Raw genomic sequence first — 16,053 nt, forward strand, 5'->3', positions numbered from 1 at the left:
TGACAGTCGCCCCTCCCCTGCCTCTCCAATGAGCATAATGAGAATCTCCTCCGAGGAGCAGCTTGCTGCGATGAAATAATCGCCTGAGCAGCAGGATCTTCGGCAGGGATTAAGCAGAACAGCTACTTGCTGAGCTGGGGAAACGGCCGGCGAGGGGGGAAAACTCCACTCTCGCCATCCACCAGAGCCACAGCCATGAGGCGCGGGCACAGCCTGGAAACTTCCGTCCCACTGCCGGGGGCACGGCTCTACAGTCCCTCCAACTCCTCCTCCTCCCGCTGAGCCGTTCCCCAGCCCGGCGGGCGGGAGGGGTGGAGGAGAGGTGAAGCAGCAGCTGCCTTTTACAGGCAACAGTTTTTTTTTGTGGCGGTGGTGTTTCCTTTTGGACCGCTGAGGCAGAAAATGCCGAGCGGCGGCAGCCTCCCAGCGCCTCACACGCACGGGCGGGCACCCGGCGGGGTGGAAGGCTCCGTGTGGGTTTCCTAGGGATTTAATCGTTTTGTTTTGTTTTCCTTCCCCTCTCTGCTTTCTGTGGGATCTCGGCACGACCCTCCCCTGAGGATTCCTCCTTTTCTGCCTCAAATCTCCCACATCCCATTTTTAAACCGTTCCTCTCTCTCCAAGTATTCTTGAAACGTGGGAACCGAGCCCGAAGGAACATCCCTTTTTTGAGGGAGACGCGTTAAAGCCAAGTTATGCTTTATTTTAGGAGCTGTGCTTAGTGCTTTTTTTTTTTTCTTTTTTTTTCCTTTGGGATGACCCAGCGGCCACCAGGCCCAGCCTGGCTGTGGTACAGGGAGAGGGCAGAGGGCTGCAATCCCACTCAGCCATGCCACGAGCACGAGGGAAATGCTGTCCTCATGGCTCTTCCCCGAACCCCACTGTGTCCACCCCATTGAGATGAAGGACGCCGAATCAGAGGAGAAAAGTCCTCCGCCACTGCTTTGCAAATGGGGACAATTTCGGGGCAGAACACGGCACCCCGTGTCCTTAGGGCCCCTCAGGACCCCTCAGCCAGCTGCCCCCCGTTCCGCTCCACGAATCCGTGCAGAGCGCGCTCCGGGCTTTCAAACTCACTCTGTTTTAGACAGGCAAACGCTTCAGCCAATAAGAGGCCGCAAAGCGTCAACACTGCGTTCGCTCTACTTCATCAGCCAATCCACGTCGTGCAAACGCTATATCCCGCCCTCCGAGGACAGAGCTCCGCCGTCTGTTGGCGGCCATCTTGAGTGTGGCAGAGTCGCTGCTCCGTCCCAGGGGGCTTTTTTTCATTTCTTCATCCTTTTTTTCGCGCCGTCCGTACCGGGGATCGTTCAGTCGCGTCACCGGCGTACCCGAGGGGCTTTTGTTGGCAGCGGAGCGGCTCCCGAGGAGCGGTGGAACCGTGTAATAGCTCCACGAAGGGCTCCCGGCGCCATCTTGAGTGTGGCAAAACTCCCTCACTCGGTGCGCCGGTGCACCCCGTTATCCCGAACGGGACGCCTGAGTGGGGGGGAGTGGGGGGGGTAAGCGCGGGGCCACGGTACTCGCAGCCCCGTGTAACGGCGGGGAGAATGCGGGAAAGCCCCCAGCGCGAGCCGAGCCCCGGGCCCGCCGAAGACGCGCGAACGCGTGAGGGGAGAGCGAGGGTGAGGCGGTGTTTTGTTGTTTGGTACAAAAATCAGCGAATCGCCGGGAATCCCAAATTTCTGCGTCATCCCGGGGGGCAGCTCTGCCCCCACCCCGCCGGCGGTTGTTGTGGCCGAGGTGGCGGCGGCGGAGCCGCGCGGTGATACCGCGGGCTGAAAGAGTCCCGCAGAGCCGTGCGAGGGCGGCGTGTGTCCGGGGGGCCGCGCCGCTTCACCCGCAGTACGGCTCTTATTATTATTTTTAACTCCTATTATTTTTTTCCGCCATGCGGGCGGCGCTGCGGCGGGAGATGGAAGCTGAGAGCCGAGGGGGGAGAAGGGGGGAGACCGCTCCCTCCTCTCCGCCTCACACGGCGCGGGGCGGGGCGGGGCGGGGAGGAGGTGGCGGGGGTGGAGGCAGCGCGAAGGGGCGGGGAAGGGGCGGAGCGTGGCCGCACTCCGCGCCTCGCCCACGCTGAGGCCGGGCGCGAACTCATCACCGCAGTGGCGGTGGGCGCCTGCCGCTTTAAGCGGCCGTGCCCATTGTTTGAGCCGCGGCCAATGGGAGCGGGCGGCCGCGGCGCGCGCGGCCAATGGGAGCGGCGCGGGGCAGCGCGCGCGCCGCCCCCGGCTCTATAAGAGGGGCCGTGGCGCCGCGTGAGTCCCCACTGGCTCGCGCAAAGCCATCTTGGCATTGTTCTGCCTGCGCCGCCGCCCGCGCCGCCACAGCCCCGCGCCCCGCACGCCCCCGCCATGTCCGACACGGCCGTGGACACCAGCGCCGAGATCTGCGCCAAGGTGAGCCCCGCTGCGCGCCTCGCCTTGCGCGGCTCTTTTCCGCTTTGCTTTTATTTTTACCTTTTTTTCTTTTTTATTTTTTTCCTCCCCCCCGCACAAACGTGCCATTCTCATTTATGCGTTTTTAATTTTTTTTTTTTTAATTTCAGCTTTTTTTTTTTTTTTTTTTTTAAATTATTTCCTCTCCGCCCCCGCTCTTTGCGCTCCGCGATTCGGCGCGGATCTTCCGTCGCCGCCGCCGCTGTGTGCTGCCGCGCGGAGCTGCCCGCGCCGCGTTCCTTTGTCTCCCGCGTGCGGGAAACGTGCTCGGGCCCCGCGCCGCGTTGCTCCGCGCCGGGGCCGTCCCGCGCCGGGGGGTCGGGAAGGGGGGCGGGGGGGGCGCGCAGCGCTCGATTCGTTCTGTTGGCAGCGGGGACTGACAGCGCCGGCAAACTTGAGGATGTTCGTCGGGAGATTTGGTTTTTTGTTTTTTTTTTTTTTTTGGGTGGGAGATGATAGACTGAGTGGCGTGGATCTCTCTAGGATGGGGAGAAGGGGTGGACGCTGCTTGTGGAGTTGGTCCGATAAAACGAGCCGGGCGGGCGGGGTGTTCCGCCAGCGGTGCGTGTGGATGGAGACAGCCGGGGCTGCGGGGAGCGCTTGGGAGTACGGAGGTGTTCTTAGCCCCGGGCCTGGGGGAGCCCCGGGGTTGCGGAGAGGCGCTCCCGCGGGGCCCCGCCACGATCCCGGCGCCCGCCTTTGTCTGCGGGCGTCCCCGGGGGCACGGCGGACCCGGGCTGTGGTTCCCACCGGGCAGCGTGCCGCGGTCCGCGCCGCCGTTGTGCCGAGGGGAAGTTGCGGGGGGATTCTGGTGCGTGCCTGGGAAGGCGGAGGGCGATGGTTTGGCCGTTCCCCGGCCGGTACCGGTCACCGGGTCGTGGCCGCTCCCGGGGGAGAGTGGGGCTGGAAGCGAGGAAGGGGGAAAAACATCTCAAAGGGAGTTGTGCTTTTTTTTTTTTTTTTTTTTTTTTTTTTTTTTTGTTGTTGTTAAAGCCCCGCGTTGGACGGATTTCGATTTCACTTCTGTTTCCCGCTCGTAGCCGCACGCCTCCCCCGCTCTGCCCCCGCCGCTGCTCGTTACATCGGGCCGAGGCGGGTCGGGAACCCCCACCTACTGTGGGGCCGAGTTCGCCGTTAACCTTCCCCTGCCCTTTACCGGCGCGGGGGCTGCGTCCGCTCCGGCGCGTTCTCCAGGGGCGCAGCGGCAAGGTGACCCCCCCCCCCTCCTTCCGCTGCCGGCCCGTAGATACTCGGCGTCCGGCGGCTGCTCTCTCCAGGAGGGCGGGCAGGGGGGTCCCGCCCTGCCCGGGCGGCGGCTCCGCGCCGAGCGCCGCCCCCGGCCGCCGCCGTGCCGCGGGGCGCCCACCACGTGCGGCCCTGCCCGCGCTGCCCGCTGGGAGCTGAAGTCCGCCCGGGACTACATTTCCCAGAGTGCTTTGGGGCGCTGAGCCGGCGCGTTGGCGGGCGGCCAATGAGAGGACGCGGAGAGTGGCGCGCGGTTTGAAAGGCGGCGGGGCGCGTGGCGGGAACGGCGCCCCCTGCCGGCGGGAGGCGGAGGCCGCAGGGTTCCCGCGGGCTGTGAACCGCGGTCCGCAGGGCCGGAGGTAACGCTCAGCGAGCAGCCGGTGTATGACTACACGGCATCGCTATTCTCTGGACAAACAGCTCTGCCACACCTATAATTAGAGGCTCTGTTACGGCTGGAGCAGGGCCGGTGTGCTGGGCTCTGTGTGCACTGTGCTGTTTGTGTTGGACTGGGCCCGGGGAACGGGAAAAGCCACGGCGTGTTATGCAGCTATTCGGCCAGCATGGGCATCCTGGCCTGGCACCCTGTGGGCATGCAGCTGGGAAGGGGCAGGGCTGCGGGACCAAAGAGGAATCAGTCCCCTGCAGAGGTGTTTATCCCATAGCGAGGTGTGGTCACTGCGCTGTGCCATGTCTGGCTTTAGAAGTGTTGTGTCACTCTTGTGTTGGAGTACCTGATAGGTATTGATGACTATAGGATGAGGTCAGCTGGCTGTGATCAACCTCCAGGAGCAGGAGAATGGAGGTTGAAGGTCCACGGTGGGGCTGGGCTGCGCAGAGGAGGCAGCTTGGGCTTTGCGTTGTGATCAGAGGCAGCTGAAGGCTGTTCCTTGGTGATTCCAGCTGTTGGGCTGCTGACGCTGGGTGAGGTTCTGTCCACAGCTCTGGTTAAGTGCAGAGCTGGCTTCAGAAGCACAAAGTCTGGTGGGTGAGGGGTGCCCCTACCTGCAGTGTCCCCTCTATTCTATCCTCACGCTCTGGTAAACAGCTCACTGGGCTACAACCCCAGGTGGTGTGAGCCCCTCCGGAGCGCCGTGTTCACAGCCGGCAGCGTTCCCACACGGAAGTGACAGCAGTTGGTGAAAGTGCCCGTGGCTCTGGGGAGGCTGCAGGGAGACCTCATCCCTCCCACTGCCCTGTGCAGCGAGCAGGAGGCTGCCGGCACCTTCAGCTCCTGGGGAAGGGCCTCTCTGCTTCCCTTGGCTGGGTAGTGCCTGTGCTGAAGGATCTCGCTTTGGCTGATGGAGGAACAGAAGGGGAGGAGGATGCGTGCAGAGGATGCCAGTGTTAAATCCAAGTGTTCTTTATGCGGGAACATAAAGTTGGATCCTCGCAGCCTGTTTGCCAAGCGACTTGGCATGACGGTTTGACAGTGATCAATAGCAAAGGCACACCAGCTCTTGCTCTGCTCGTGGTGGAGGCTTGAACCAAAGTCACCAGGGACGGCTCTGGAGTGATACAAAAATAGGCTTGCTTCCCCCGCCCCATCCTGTTACACTGAGTGCTGTGAGATGGATCCTGGAGCCCTCCTCTCCGACAAAGCCCAGGCACATAATGTGTGCTGAGCGATGTTCCCCAGGCAGGGCAGAGAGCACAGCCTCTGCTAATGAGTCTCTGGGATTTGTTCCTGCTGTGAAAGCACTGAGCAGCCGTGGAGGCTTGCAGCCCTGGGGCGCTGGAGCTTGCATTCGGTGGGGTTGCTGGCTTTTTGTGGCATGGCAGAAGCTTGCATGGACTTTGCTGGGATGGGGAATCTGCCAGCACTGCTGTTGTTGAGTGCATGCAGGCAACCAGCCCGCGTGTTTGGGAGCTTGGAGGTGAAATGCAGCGGTCTCTTCTTAGACGGGTGTGCTCTGGGGATCTGAGCTCGGATTGAAATTCACTCCCACTCTCACGGCATTGCCAAGGAGGAGCCAGAATGTGGCAACCGAATCACAGGGCAAATTGGTGTGAAGACAATCAAGTTCCTGGGTGCTCTTGGACTGCATCTTTCACACCTGATCTGCAGCTTTTCTGGCCCAGCATCTGGATTTGGGATGACTCTGCTTTTCTGCTCCTTCCAGGATCTAAAAGAGAAGAAGGAAGTTGTTGAAGAAACAGAAAATGGCAGAGATGCGCCAGCCAACGGCAATGCTGTGAGTATGGCTGGATCTGCAGGGGGTGGCAGCCCTCGCTTCAGTAACTTTTTGTTTTCCTTCCCCTTCTTGCTTTTGCTACAAGCTTGTCCTAGTGTGAGAGGGGATCGATCCTCCGAAGGCTGCCCCTGTGCTGTGCAGAGCCTTTGGAACTTGAGTTGAACAGAGTCTTCGTCTGCAGCAGTTGCTCTGTGTGCAGAAAGGAAGGTTGGGGCTTGGATGTCTTGATCCTTTTCCCAAAAGCCATGTTGGATTGTATCCATTGCTTCCTCCTTTCTAGGCACTAGAGGAGGGGAAAAAACGATTCTGGTATTTACACTGTAGCAATCAGTTGAATGGGGCAACACATTGCATACAAGTAAACGGATTGGTTTCCTATTTGTAATGTGCTATGGGAAACTCACTCTGCTCATTTCAATGTGTCCCGAGAGCCTCTGCAGACTTTGTCTTGGCCTCAAAGCTGCAGCCTCGAGTTACTACAGACCTGATCCTTCATGCCCGGGCTGCCTGCGTCGTGTGGGGGCAGGCAGGAAGCGAGGCGCGCGCCTGGGGCTCCTGTGGGCTGGTGCTGTGCTTTAGGAAGGAAAGGTGGGGATGCGTGCTTCTGCTGAACATCTCTTCCCCCTTCTCCCTTTCCCAGTGCGTTTTCTAAGTGATGTTTTGTCTTGCCAAGGAGAACGAGGAAAATGGAGAGCAAGAGGCTGATAACGAAGTAGATGAAGAGGAAGAGGAAGGTGGTGAGGAAGAAGACGAGGAGGAAGAGGGTGATGGTAACTTTCCTTGTTCCTCCCGCCCCAGCCCTTCAGCCAGACCCCGGGGAGCCACAGGAGCTGAGAGCAGCATCTCCTCCTTGTGGCAGCAGTGGGGCGGCTCTTGTCAGCTGAAGGCTGCCAGCTCCAGGGAGTGAAGTCAGCCTTGAATCCCTTCCAGCAGGTTGAGGGCAGATTCCTTCCTCCTTATTCCAGCCAGACAGCACCGTGCCACTGCTGCGCTCCATAAGCGCATTAGCCCTTCTGTGTGAGGAGTAAAACCTGCCCTTGACTCTTGTGATCACAGCGGCTGTCACAAACGTGAGTGGGACAGGAGGCAGGCGGCCGGGCAGGCGTCGCCTTGCAGCACACAGCACAGCCCACCGCCCTCACTGAGCACCGTGGGGACCCACGCAGTGCCCTCACCCAGCTGAGTGCTGTGGAAGCAGCAGAGGAACCTGTGGCTCTCTTCACTCCTCCCGCAGTGGCGGCAGGCTCTGATCTGACCCTTCCTGGTCCCCAGTCCTGGGTTTTCCTGCCCTCTCCCCCTTCCTGGAAATGGGTTTTGGCAGCAGTGACCAGGAATCCAGCAGTGCCTTGTCCACTCACATCTCACTCTCCCCACTTAGTATTTTTTTTCCCCCCCCAAGATCTGCTTGGATGAATAACATTGTTTATTTTTATCACCTATTAAGGCTGGGAGGAAACCATTCTTGTTACGCTGGAATGAGCTTGAGGCCCTTGATGAGTTGTTACTGGGTTAATCCCCTGTGAATTTTTGGTTAAGTGCTGACCTACTAACCTGTTAGTTTGGGGAGAGAGAACTGGGGCAGATGGGGCTGGAAATGTAATAAATGCTATGCCAGCATCTCTTTGGGCAGAACATAAATGGGAAGCCTCTGTCAGAGTAGCGCTCTGTGCTCAGCTTCTTGCTGTCCCCTGTGCCCACAGGGAGCTGGCTTACTAGAGAAATGGAAAGGTGACACTGCTCACACCCAAAATCTTTATCCTTGAGGACAGATCACTGTGATCTTGACCCATCTACATCCAGCCCCACTGTTCTGTGGGAAAATCTTTTATCTTTTCTGTGTTCCCTGGGGCCAGGAAAGGGATGTGTGTGCAACACACGTGCGGGGTGGAAGTGTTGCTTGGATACTGCTGTGATGAGCTGCAGTCCCACAGTGCTGGCCCTGCTCTCCCAGATCACAGAGACTTGGTGTGCTCCTGTTGTGCCAGTGCCTTGCCAGGATCCCATGCACGCTCTGTCCTTCCCATCCCACTGCCCTCAGGTGATCCCTGCCCGAAGCTGCACCTGAGAAGCTGAAAGCTGTGGGAGGCAGATGTAATGGCAGTGAGCACAGCTTGTATCAGCATTTTTCCACCACTTCTGGGCAAACTGCAGCCCAGATTTTTGACAGCAGAGGGGAGCTTGAGGGTATACTTTTTTTCCTCACCCTTCTCGTCCCATCTCATTATTTGCTTTGCTTAAAGCTGCTCAAAGAACTAAAAATGCTCCCAATCAGCTTGGTGCTGTCACCTGACCCGCTGCGGGTGCTGGCTGCAGGGTGCTGATCCATCACTGGGAGCTAATCTGGGCCCTTCCCACAGCATGGGCCGTGCGGTGGCTGAGCATATGCTGAGCAGAGGAGAGGGGAAAGGAGGATGGGCTGACCTTAATCCCCCCCAGCTGCCTGTACGTGTGGCTCGTGCGGCGGTTTAAAGCCAGCTTACTGGCCTTAACGCTGAAAGTTTTAGTAGGGTCTCACATTATGCAAGAGACTTGAAGGCAGTCGAGTGGTGGCTCTTCTTCCAGGGCCTCTGGTCTCACCTCTGATGCCCCAAAGCCACCAAACATGATGGCTGTTGCTCTGATCCACTGGCCTACTTGAGCTCAAAGTGGGTCAAAGCCCAGAGCTCTGCTCATCCTCTCCCGAGCTGCAGATAAGGTGGTAGCATTTGTTTGCCGTTCTGATAATTAGAAAGTGTTCTGACTCAGAACTAATACGTTCTGGCTCTCTAAACTCATTAAAGATGGACTAATAGCTGCAAAGGGAAGCAGAAGTAATGTGGAACACTTCAGCGGAGCAGCCACTAGGAAGAGTTTCCTTTTTCTGGACTTTTTTTTTCTTGCTCTGTGCTCTTGGTGCTCGAGCACGGTGTGGATTTTGTGCTCCTGCTGTCTGAGGTATCACAGCATGAGCCAGGCTGGGTGCTGCCAGTGCCCTTTCCCTTCTGCCTGTGGGTCAGGCTGGCTGGGAGCTGCCCCAAAACTCCCGTTTCCCTGGGTGCCAGCTGAGGAGAAGCGATGTCAGGTGTTGAGAGGAGCTCACCTTCCTCTTCTGTTGTGTAGGGGAGGAAGAGGACGGTGATGAAGATGACGAAGCTGAGGGAGCCACAGGGAAACGGGCAGCTGAGGATGACGAGGTATGCGCACAGCTCGGCCCCCGAGGGCTTCCTGTGTCTGAGGGCTTGGGGGCAGCGGGGCACATGGGGCTGGGCTCTGGGACCCCAGTCCTGCCCATACACTTCCATCGTCTCAGAGCAGTGTCCCTGTGGGATGTGGCCCAGTTCCGTTTACTCACTGCCCTGGTTGGTTAGCAAGGTGTCTGCACCTGCTGTGCTCATCCCAGGCTGGGGTCCTGGCGGTGGGATGAGTCAGGGGTGCTCCTGTCTCTGAGCAGGCAGCTAGAGGCTTTGGGAAATGTCCACCTTGTTCCCTTATCCCTGCAGGAGCAGAGGGACTTTAAGCCTACATCTGCCCACCGCGGTGCCGTCCCCTTTCCCTAACATTTTGCTTTCCCTTCAGGACGACGACGTCGATCCCAAGAAGCAGAAAACCGATGAAGACGACTAGGCAGCAAATTATAATTATTTTTTTTTAAATAAGGAGGAAAAACAAACCAACAAAAAAGGCCAGCGCGTCCTCTTCACCCCTGGGACCCCCTGCCCCCCCCCCCTTCCCTTTCTCCCGTCGCAGCCCTCCCCACACACAGCCCTTCCTCCCCCCTCGCCGTGGTCATCCTCACCAAGTAGAGTGAACCCCATCCCGGCCCCCCGGCGCGGCGCTGCCACTCAATGAGCATAGAAACGATTCGCCCGATCGCGGGGAGAAAAACCCCCCTTCCCACAGACCCCATTTCCCCCCCCCCCCTCCCCGAGCACCAAAACTTCAAGGCCCTGCTTTCTTTCTTAAAAGTACTTTAAAGGAGAATTTGTTTGTATTTTTTATTTACATTTTATATTTTTGTACATATTGTTAGGAGGTCCGCCATTTTTAAGTGATCTCGGATTGACCAAAAGGGGGGCTTTGAAGTGTATATCTCTTGTTACCTATCTCTGACTTTACTTGTGGTGTGACCAGGCCCAAACCATTATCTCAAAGGAGAATAAAAGAAAAAAAAACTTGTAAAAAAAAAAAAAAAAAAAGACAAAAAATGCAAAAAAAAAAAAAAAGAAAAAAAAGAAAAAAATTACAATCTTATTCTGAGCATTCCAGTAACTTTTTTTTGTGTATGTACTTTAGCTGTACCATAGATTGTGGTTTGTATGAGGTGGCAAGGCCAAAGATAAAAAGGTTTTTCTTTTTTTTTTTTTTTTTCTGTCCACAAAGTTGCTGTTTATTTTTATTTTTTTCTTTTATTTTGGCCTGTTTGATGTATGTGTGAAATGATGTTGTCCAACAATAAACCGGAATTTTATTTTGCTGAGTTGTCCTAACACGGCTGCCTCCCAACTGCTGCTTTTTGTTTTTTGTTTTCATTTGTGTTACTCCTTTCGTTTTCTTTTTCTCCCTTTTCGTTCTGTCCTTTAGTTCTTTGCTTTGGAGCGGGGCTGGGGAGAGCGTGAGAGAGGAGAGAGGTGGGGAGGGGGGCTGTGAGTCGAGGTTGGCTGTAGCAGAGCGCTGTTCTTGGGGCAGGGAGAAGGTGGAGTGGGTTCCCAGCTGGGCTGCTGCCTTCTGGGTGGGGATGGCTGGATGTTGTGCACGGTGGTGCTGCTGTGGATGGAGAAAACACTTGAACAGCTCGTGATCTGCTCTGGCTGCCTCGTAGTTCTGTGGCAGTGCTTCATCCTTCCTAGGGGGAGCGGGGGGGGGCTGCATGGAGGGGGGCTGGTGGCTGGCCTCGCATCTGAGGGATGCAGTGCTGACGGTAGGAGGTGGTGCATGGGCTGTGTGACTGCTGTAACCCAACTGAACCCCAAGTGCTCTAGCCTGTGCCTCTTGCTTTGCCCCTAACCTGACTGACTACTGCCTCCTCCAGGCTGCTGGAGCTGAGCTGTGCCTCTGGGGATTTCTCATCCTCAGCTGGGTGAGTGAGTCTGCTTCCCCTGCTGGGCCGCTTTGGCCCTGGGTTCAGCACTGAGATGCTCGTTTTCATTCTTAAAAAACAGCCCTAAGAACTGCATTGAGTCTGCGGTGGAGCCCAGGAGCGGCCTGGCTGCTCACTCTGTGTTTACATCAGTGCCAAATAAGCTCAGTCTCCTCCCTTAGCACTAACGATGGTGATTAACCGTGCTGTTGGCACAGCAGGTTTAGCACCGTGACTCTCAGACCGCGTCCCGCTGCATGCAGCCTGCCTGGGTGTGGGGTGCAGGGCTGTGCCGTGTCCCACAAGGGCTGTGGCAGCGCAGGAGCAGCGGCTGCGTGTCACTGGGCGATGCGCTGTGCAGCCCTGCCCTGTGCGTGCTCAGAGCGGGCGCCGGCTGCTTTGCAAAGCAAATTATTCAAACGGTGCCTGCAGCAGAGGAGCTGCTGGGAGCAGGATCCACATGGCCGTGGTGGTGCTGCAGCCCTGCTCTGCCCCCAGAAGCTGAGAATGAGCCCAGCCCGGGGCAGTAATGGTGCAGACCCACGGGCCTGCTGTACTTCCACCTTTGCTCCTAGCACAGGTGCAGGGTGAGGCTTCAGGTCCTGCAGGGAGCCCATGCGTTTCTGCCCTCGGCCCTGCAGTCGCGGCTGCGGCTGGCGGTCCCCATCCTCGGAGCCCGTTGGGCAGCACTGCTCCAGCTCCAGGCTGAGACCGGCCACAGCTCAGTGCGTGGTCATGGCAGGGAGACCCAGCTGCTTGACTGCAGCCAATCCTCGCTCACCTGCGCAGCCCAGCAGCCAATCGCACGCTGCCACCTGTCCTGCCTGTATCTATTGCCTCCAGCGTTCCTTCCACCAATGCCAATCGAGCAGCACCCAGCTCCGGCCAATCCCAGGCTGTTGCCTGCTGTGGCCCAACCAACCGCGTGCCACCACCTGTCCTTGCCTCCCATAGCAGCTGCCCACCAATCACGGGGGCTGCTGGCTGCTCCCAGCCAATCCGGTGCCATCATCAGTCAGCAGCCCCAGCCAATCAGGGCAGCCCTGCCCCACTGTGGGGTATAAAGCTGGAGGGCTCAGAGTGCCCTCAGTGGTGCGGCTGTTGCAGGGGTTGAGTTGTCAGTCCTGGCTGAAGGTGCTTCTGAGGTTGGCTTGGGGTGGGCTGTGTGACAAGCTGACCCGCACAGCTCCATCTGGGCCTCATCTCCTGTGCTCACAATGCTCAGAGGAAACAAACCCAGGGTCCCAGCGTGCAAGGAGCAACGTGAGCCCTGCTGGATGTGGAGCGATCACAGGGTGCTGAAGACCGCACAGCTGGGGACGTGAGGATCGCTGCGTGTTGCCTGCTGTGAGCCTGTGAGGATGGCAGGGCTGTGGGGTGACTGACTGCACCACGGGCGGTGCTGCCATGGACTCTGTGAGCACAAAGTCTGCAGGTTGGCCAGGTGGGACCTGCACCCTTCAGGGCCATCCCCAGCTGTGCCCATTGCAGGTCAGAGCCTGCTCCGTCTGCTCCTCCTGGGTGCCACCGTTCCGCCTCATCCAGACCTTCTGACCTCCTCTTGCTGCATCTTGAGAACCTCTGTGGAGCACCCGGGGGTTTGGCACAGAGCCCGTGGGATTGCAGAGCTTGGGCTGGATGGATGTGGGCTGAGGTCTGGTGCTGTCTGTGTCCGGGGCCAATGCATTACAGGCATCTGCTCTGGCTCGGATGAATGGGGCAGACTCCAGCATGACTTGCTCAAGGTCACCAAACCAGGCAGGGGTTTTGGGGGTGTTGCTGGCACACATCAACATGCAGGGCTGTTCCTTCATGTTGCCTGGCCTGAGTGTGAGCTGTGCCTGTAAAGCAGCCCCTTGGAGGGGGCTGAAGTCTGGGGCTGTCTTTGGTCCTGGTCCATCCCAATTAGCAAAGATGTACCTTGAAAATGGCGTACAGGCAGGAGAGCCCAGCCCATGCTGAAGAGCCAGCAGGGCGGGTCTGGTCCCTGTCTCATCCTTGTGCCCTTCTGAGTGTGACAACCTTTCTCCTGCCCCCACTGTGGCCTCTTCCTGCCTGGCCACGATCCTTCAGCAACCCAGCAAGATGTGTTCCCCTGATGCTCCCCCCCCCCGGTGCCCATAGCTGCTCCCCTGTGCTCAGCTGGACCTGAGCTCATCCTCTCACACGTACAGGGAGTGCTGCGGCTCCCTGGGCTCTGTGTGCCCCCAGGAGAGTCATGGCCCCATTCCATGAGGCAAAGAGGTGGGCAGGGTGATGCCCTCATGCCCTAAACAAGTGAGCTGGGTGCAGGGCTGGAGCATGTCCCTGAGGAGGACAACCCACAGCATGTGCTACCCCTGGAGAACCAAACCCTGCTGCAAATCCCCCTGTAGCCCCACGATGGGGGACAGCCGCTGTCCCAAGGCTGCTGTGCCGATGCCTGATGGGCTGCGATGGGCTCTGCTTCCATCCTGTCCAGCACGAGGGCAGAGTGTGGGGCACGTCCCTCCCCGGGGTGACCCATGGCCTACCCGGTGTGGATGGCAGTCTCTCTGCTGTCTGTCCCAGGCTCCTGACCGCAGTGCCACCCCAGTGCACGGTGAGGTACAGCCCTCGGCCACCAGCACTGTGTGAACATCGCACAGTCTGGGGAAATGCTGTTGTGTTTATTGCAGTGTTGCAGCACCATCTAGTGCTGCTGCCCGGGGAAGCCGGACACCCTGGAGCTCCCACGGAAGTTACTGCAGCACCGTGGGGACAGGGCATGCTGGACGGTGTCCCTTGGGTCACGCTGGGGCTGTGCTGCTGAGGATGACACAGTGGGAATCCGGGGATGTGGGCAGCTCTGTGCCAATGAGCTGAGGACCGGGACGGGTGAGTGCTTGGTATGGCCACGTCCTGCTGATGGAAGCACCAGAACCACAGGCTTTTTCTGCTTAAATCCCACACCAGGCATCTTTAGCACCCTATGGGGTGTCTGCCAGCCAGGAGGGGACTTGGTGCCACTGGATGCCCCTGCTCTGCGCTTGGAGACCCCTGCAAGGGTGCTGGGATGCACAAGGGGTGCAGACATCCCCAGTGCCTGGGCAGAATCTTGCACTCTGCCCATGTGAGTGCTGAGCCCCAACACGGGTTGCGCCCAAGTCCTACCTGACCTCCAGCAGTTGGAGGCTTCCTTCAGGTGGAGTTTGGGCACGCTGGGTTGAAAGCAAGGTCTTTGGCTGCTGAACTGCATCAAGTCACTTGACAGCCCCATGCCCAAACGATACAGAGCGTTGCTGGCTCTTCCCACAGACCACTCAGGAGCTGGATTTCACTGCCTTGAAAGAAGACAGAGCGACCCAAAAGCCTGTGCCAGCTGCCACAGAGGGTAAGAGTAGCAAAGCAAGCACTGAGCGTAACACGGCCCTGGGCTGTTTGTGTGCCTTTTGTTCACCCATAACTCTCTGAATCAGACAATTAACCGCATCAGGGAGGCTCTGCTTGCCCATCCGTGCGTTATTGGGCAGGGCAGCTCTGCGGCAGAATGCCAGGAGCTGAAAGCCCTGAGGCAGCAGCTGGGCAGGCGGAACGCGTAGGGAAGGAGCCGGCCCCTCGCTCCGAACGCCTGTGTGCGGCGTGGGGAAGAGATCCCGACGAACAGCGGATCTGTGGGCAATTAACGGGCCGTAAGCCATACCCGTGCCTTTGTGGGTGCGACGACCCCAAAACCGAGCTGCCTGCAGCCCGGAGCCCGCCGTGCGTCGCCCTCCTCCCGCTGCCTTCGCCCCGCAGCCCTGCCACGTGGGGAGCCTCCTTTCCGGCACGTTCCCTGCCCCGCGGCACCCACAGCAACAACCGCCGTGTGCGTGCCGGAGGCCGGAAGGCTCTCGCCTCCTCCACGGGAGCTTTGGCAGCCAAACCAACCCCAGCTGCGAACAATGAGCCGAGGAAAGCCGGCGCCGGCGGCTGGCATTGCCCGCCTGGCGGCGGCTGCTGCTGCTGAACCCGGCCGGTTCCCCCTCCAGGTTGGATGCTGATGGCTGCAGACAGCGCTGGGATGCTCGGGCTGCAGCTGGGTTTGAGCTGCGGAAGGGCTCTGTGTGTGCGGTGAGGGGCTGCTCCTTGGATCCTGACCCCCCCCCCCCAAGGTGCCCCCACAGCTGTGCAGCCACTCTCAAGCGTGGGTGCATCCTTACCCGCAGGTGCTGGAGTTTCCAAGTGGGAGCTTTGTTTGAGATACAGAGGAGGAAGCGCTGTCACTTTCCATCACTTTCCCTTCACACAGGGGTCACCGGGCAGCGGTGATGTGAGCAACGGTTGTGCTTGGGGTGTCCCCACAGGTAAGGACAGCATCACGATGCTCTGATGGCATCAGCTGCCCTGAGCTGGGGAGGACAAAGGACATCAGTTGCCCACGCTCTGGGTTGCAGCTCACAGCATGATGGCCAAAACCCATCCCAGCAGCTCAGCGGATGCCCTCCGGTCTGTGGGCCTCTCCGTGCCTATTCCAGAGCTCTGCTCTGCTCCCTTCCAATCCCACGTCTCCCTCTGCAGCCAATTTGAGGTCCCAGGAACGGGCAGAGGGGAGGGAGGCACTGGGAAGGAGGGATGGGCTGGTGGCAGGGCAGCAGCAGCCGCGAGCTGCTTCCCACGGAGCCACTGGAGGGCGGCAGTGCTGCAGCACTGGATGACAGCAGGATGGCACTCGGAGGAACGCGCTCACAACCTTTCACTAACGCGTTTTTATTATTTTGAGCCCTTTTGCCTCTCCTCTTCGGCAGCGGGATGTCACCCCTCAGGGAGGCGTCACGAGAGCTGCTACGTACCAGCAATAATGCTCTTCTCATAGCGATTGCTGACCCCACTTCAACTCAGGCAGGAGAAGAACTGGGCTTTTACCTCCCACCCACAGGCTGAATTTGGGATCGAGTCCCTGCATCTCTCCTGCAAATCTCAAGCCTGAGCACAGGCTGGGCCGAGCAAGGCATCGACTGATCACAAAGTGGTGTCTGTCAGCACAGGCTGCAGATGAACTCTGCCCACCAGTCAGAACTGCAGAGCCCCGTTCTGCTGCTGGTGAGTGGTCGCAGCGTGTGCTGCCAGGCACTGCTGTAACAGAAAGAACACAGAATCAGCGCCGCTTCCCTGC

At 58.8% G+C, this 16,053-nt stretch overlaps 1 protein-coding gene across 1 annotated transcript; it reads left to right on the top strand.

Annotated features, from left to right (window-relative positions):
• Positions 1 to 2,262: 2,262 nt before the first annotated feature.
• Positions 2,263 to 10,352, top strand: PTMA (prothymosin alpha). Its single transcript, XM_052686952.1, has 5 exons — positions 2,263 to 2,405; positions 5,813 to 5,884; positions 6,561 to 6,654; positions 8,984 to 9,057; positions 9,440 to 10,352. The coding sequence occupies exons 1-5, from the start codon at positions 2,361 to 2,363 to the stop codon at positions 9,485 to 9,487; spliced, it is 333 nt and encodes a 110-aa protein (XP_052542912.1). The 5' UTR covers positions 2,263 to 2,360; the 3' UTR covers positions 9,488 to 10,352.
• Positions 10,353 to 16,053: the final 5,701 nt, after the last annotated feature.

Source organism: Tympanuchus pallidicinctus, unplaced genomic scaffold (assembly GCF_026119805.1).
Source record: "Tympanuchus pallidicinctus isolate F22 unplaced genomic scaffold, pur_lepc_1.0 scaffold22, whole genome shotgun sequence".
Classification (NCBI taxonomy): Eukaryota; Metazoa; Chordata; class Aves; order Galliformes; family Phasianidae; genus Tympanuchus; species Tympanuchus pallidicinctus.

What these genes read in the sequence shown, in the direction of transcription:
- PTMA (XM_052686952.1), top strand. Translation starts at nt 2,361, where the DNA reads ATGTCCGACACGGCCGTGGACACCAGCGCCGAGATCTGCGCCAAG. An exon ending in GCGCCGAGATCTGCGCCAAG is followed by an intron (nt 2,406 to 5,812) that starts GTGAGCCCCGCT and finishes TGCTCCTTCCAG; the next exon opens with GATCTAAAAGAGAAGAAGGA. An exon ending in CGAGGAGGAAGAGGGTGATG is followed by an intron (nt 6,655 to 8,983) that starts GTAACTTTCCTT and finishes TCTGTTGTGTAG; the next exon opens with GGGAGGAAGAGGACGGTGAT.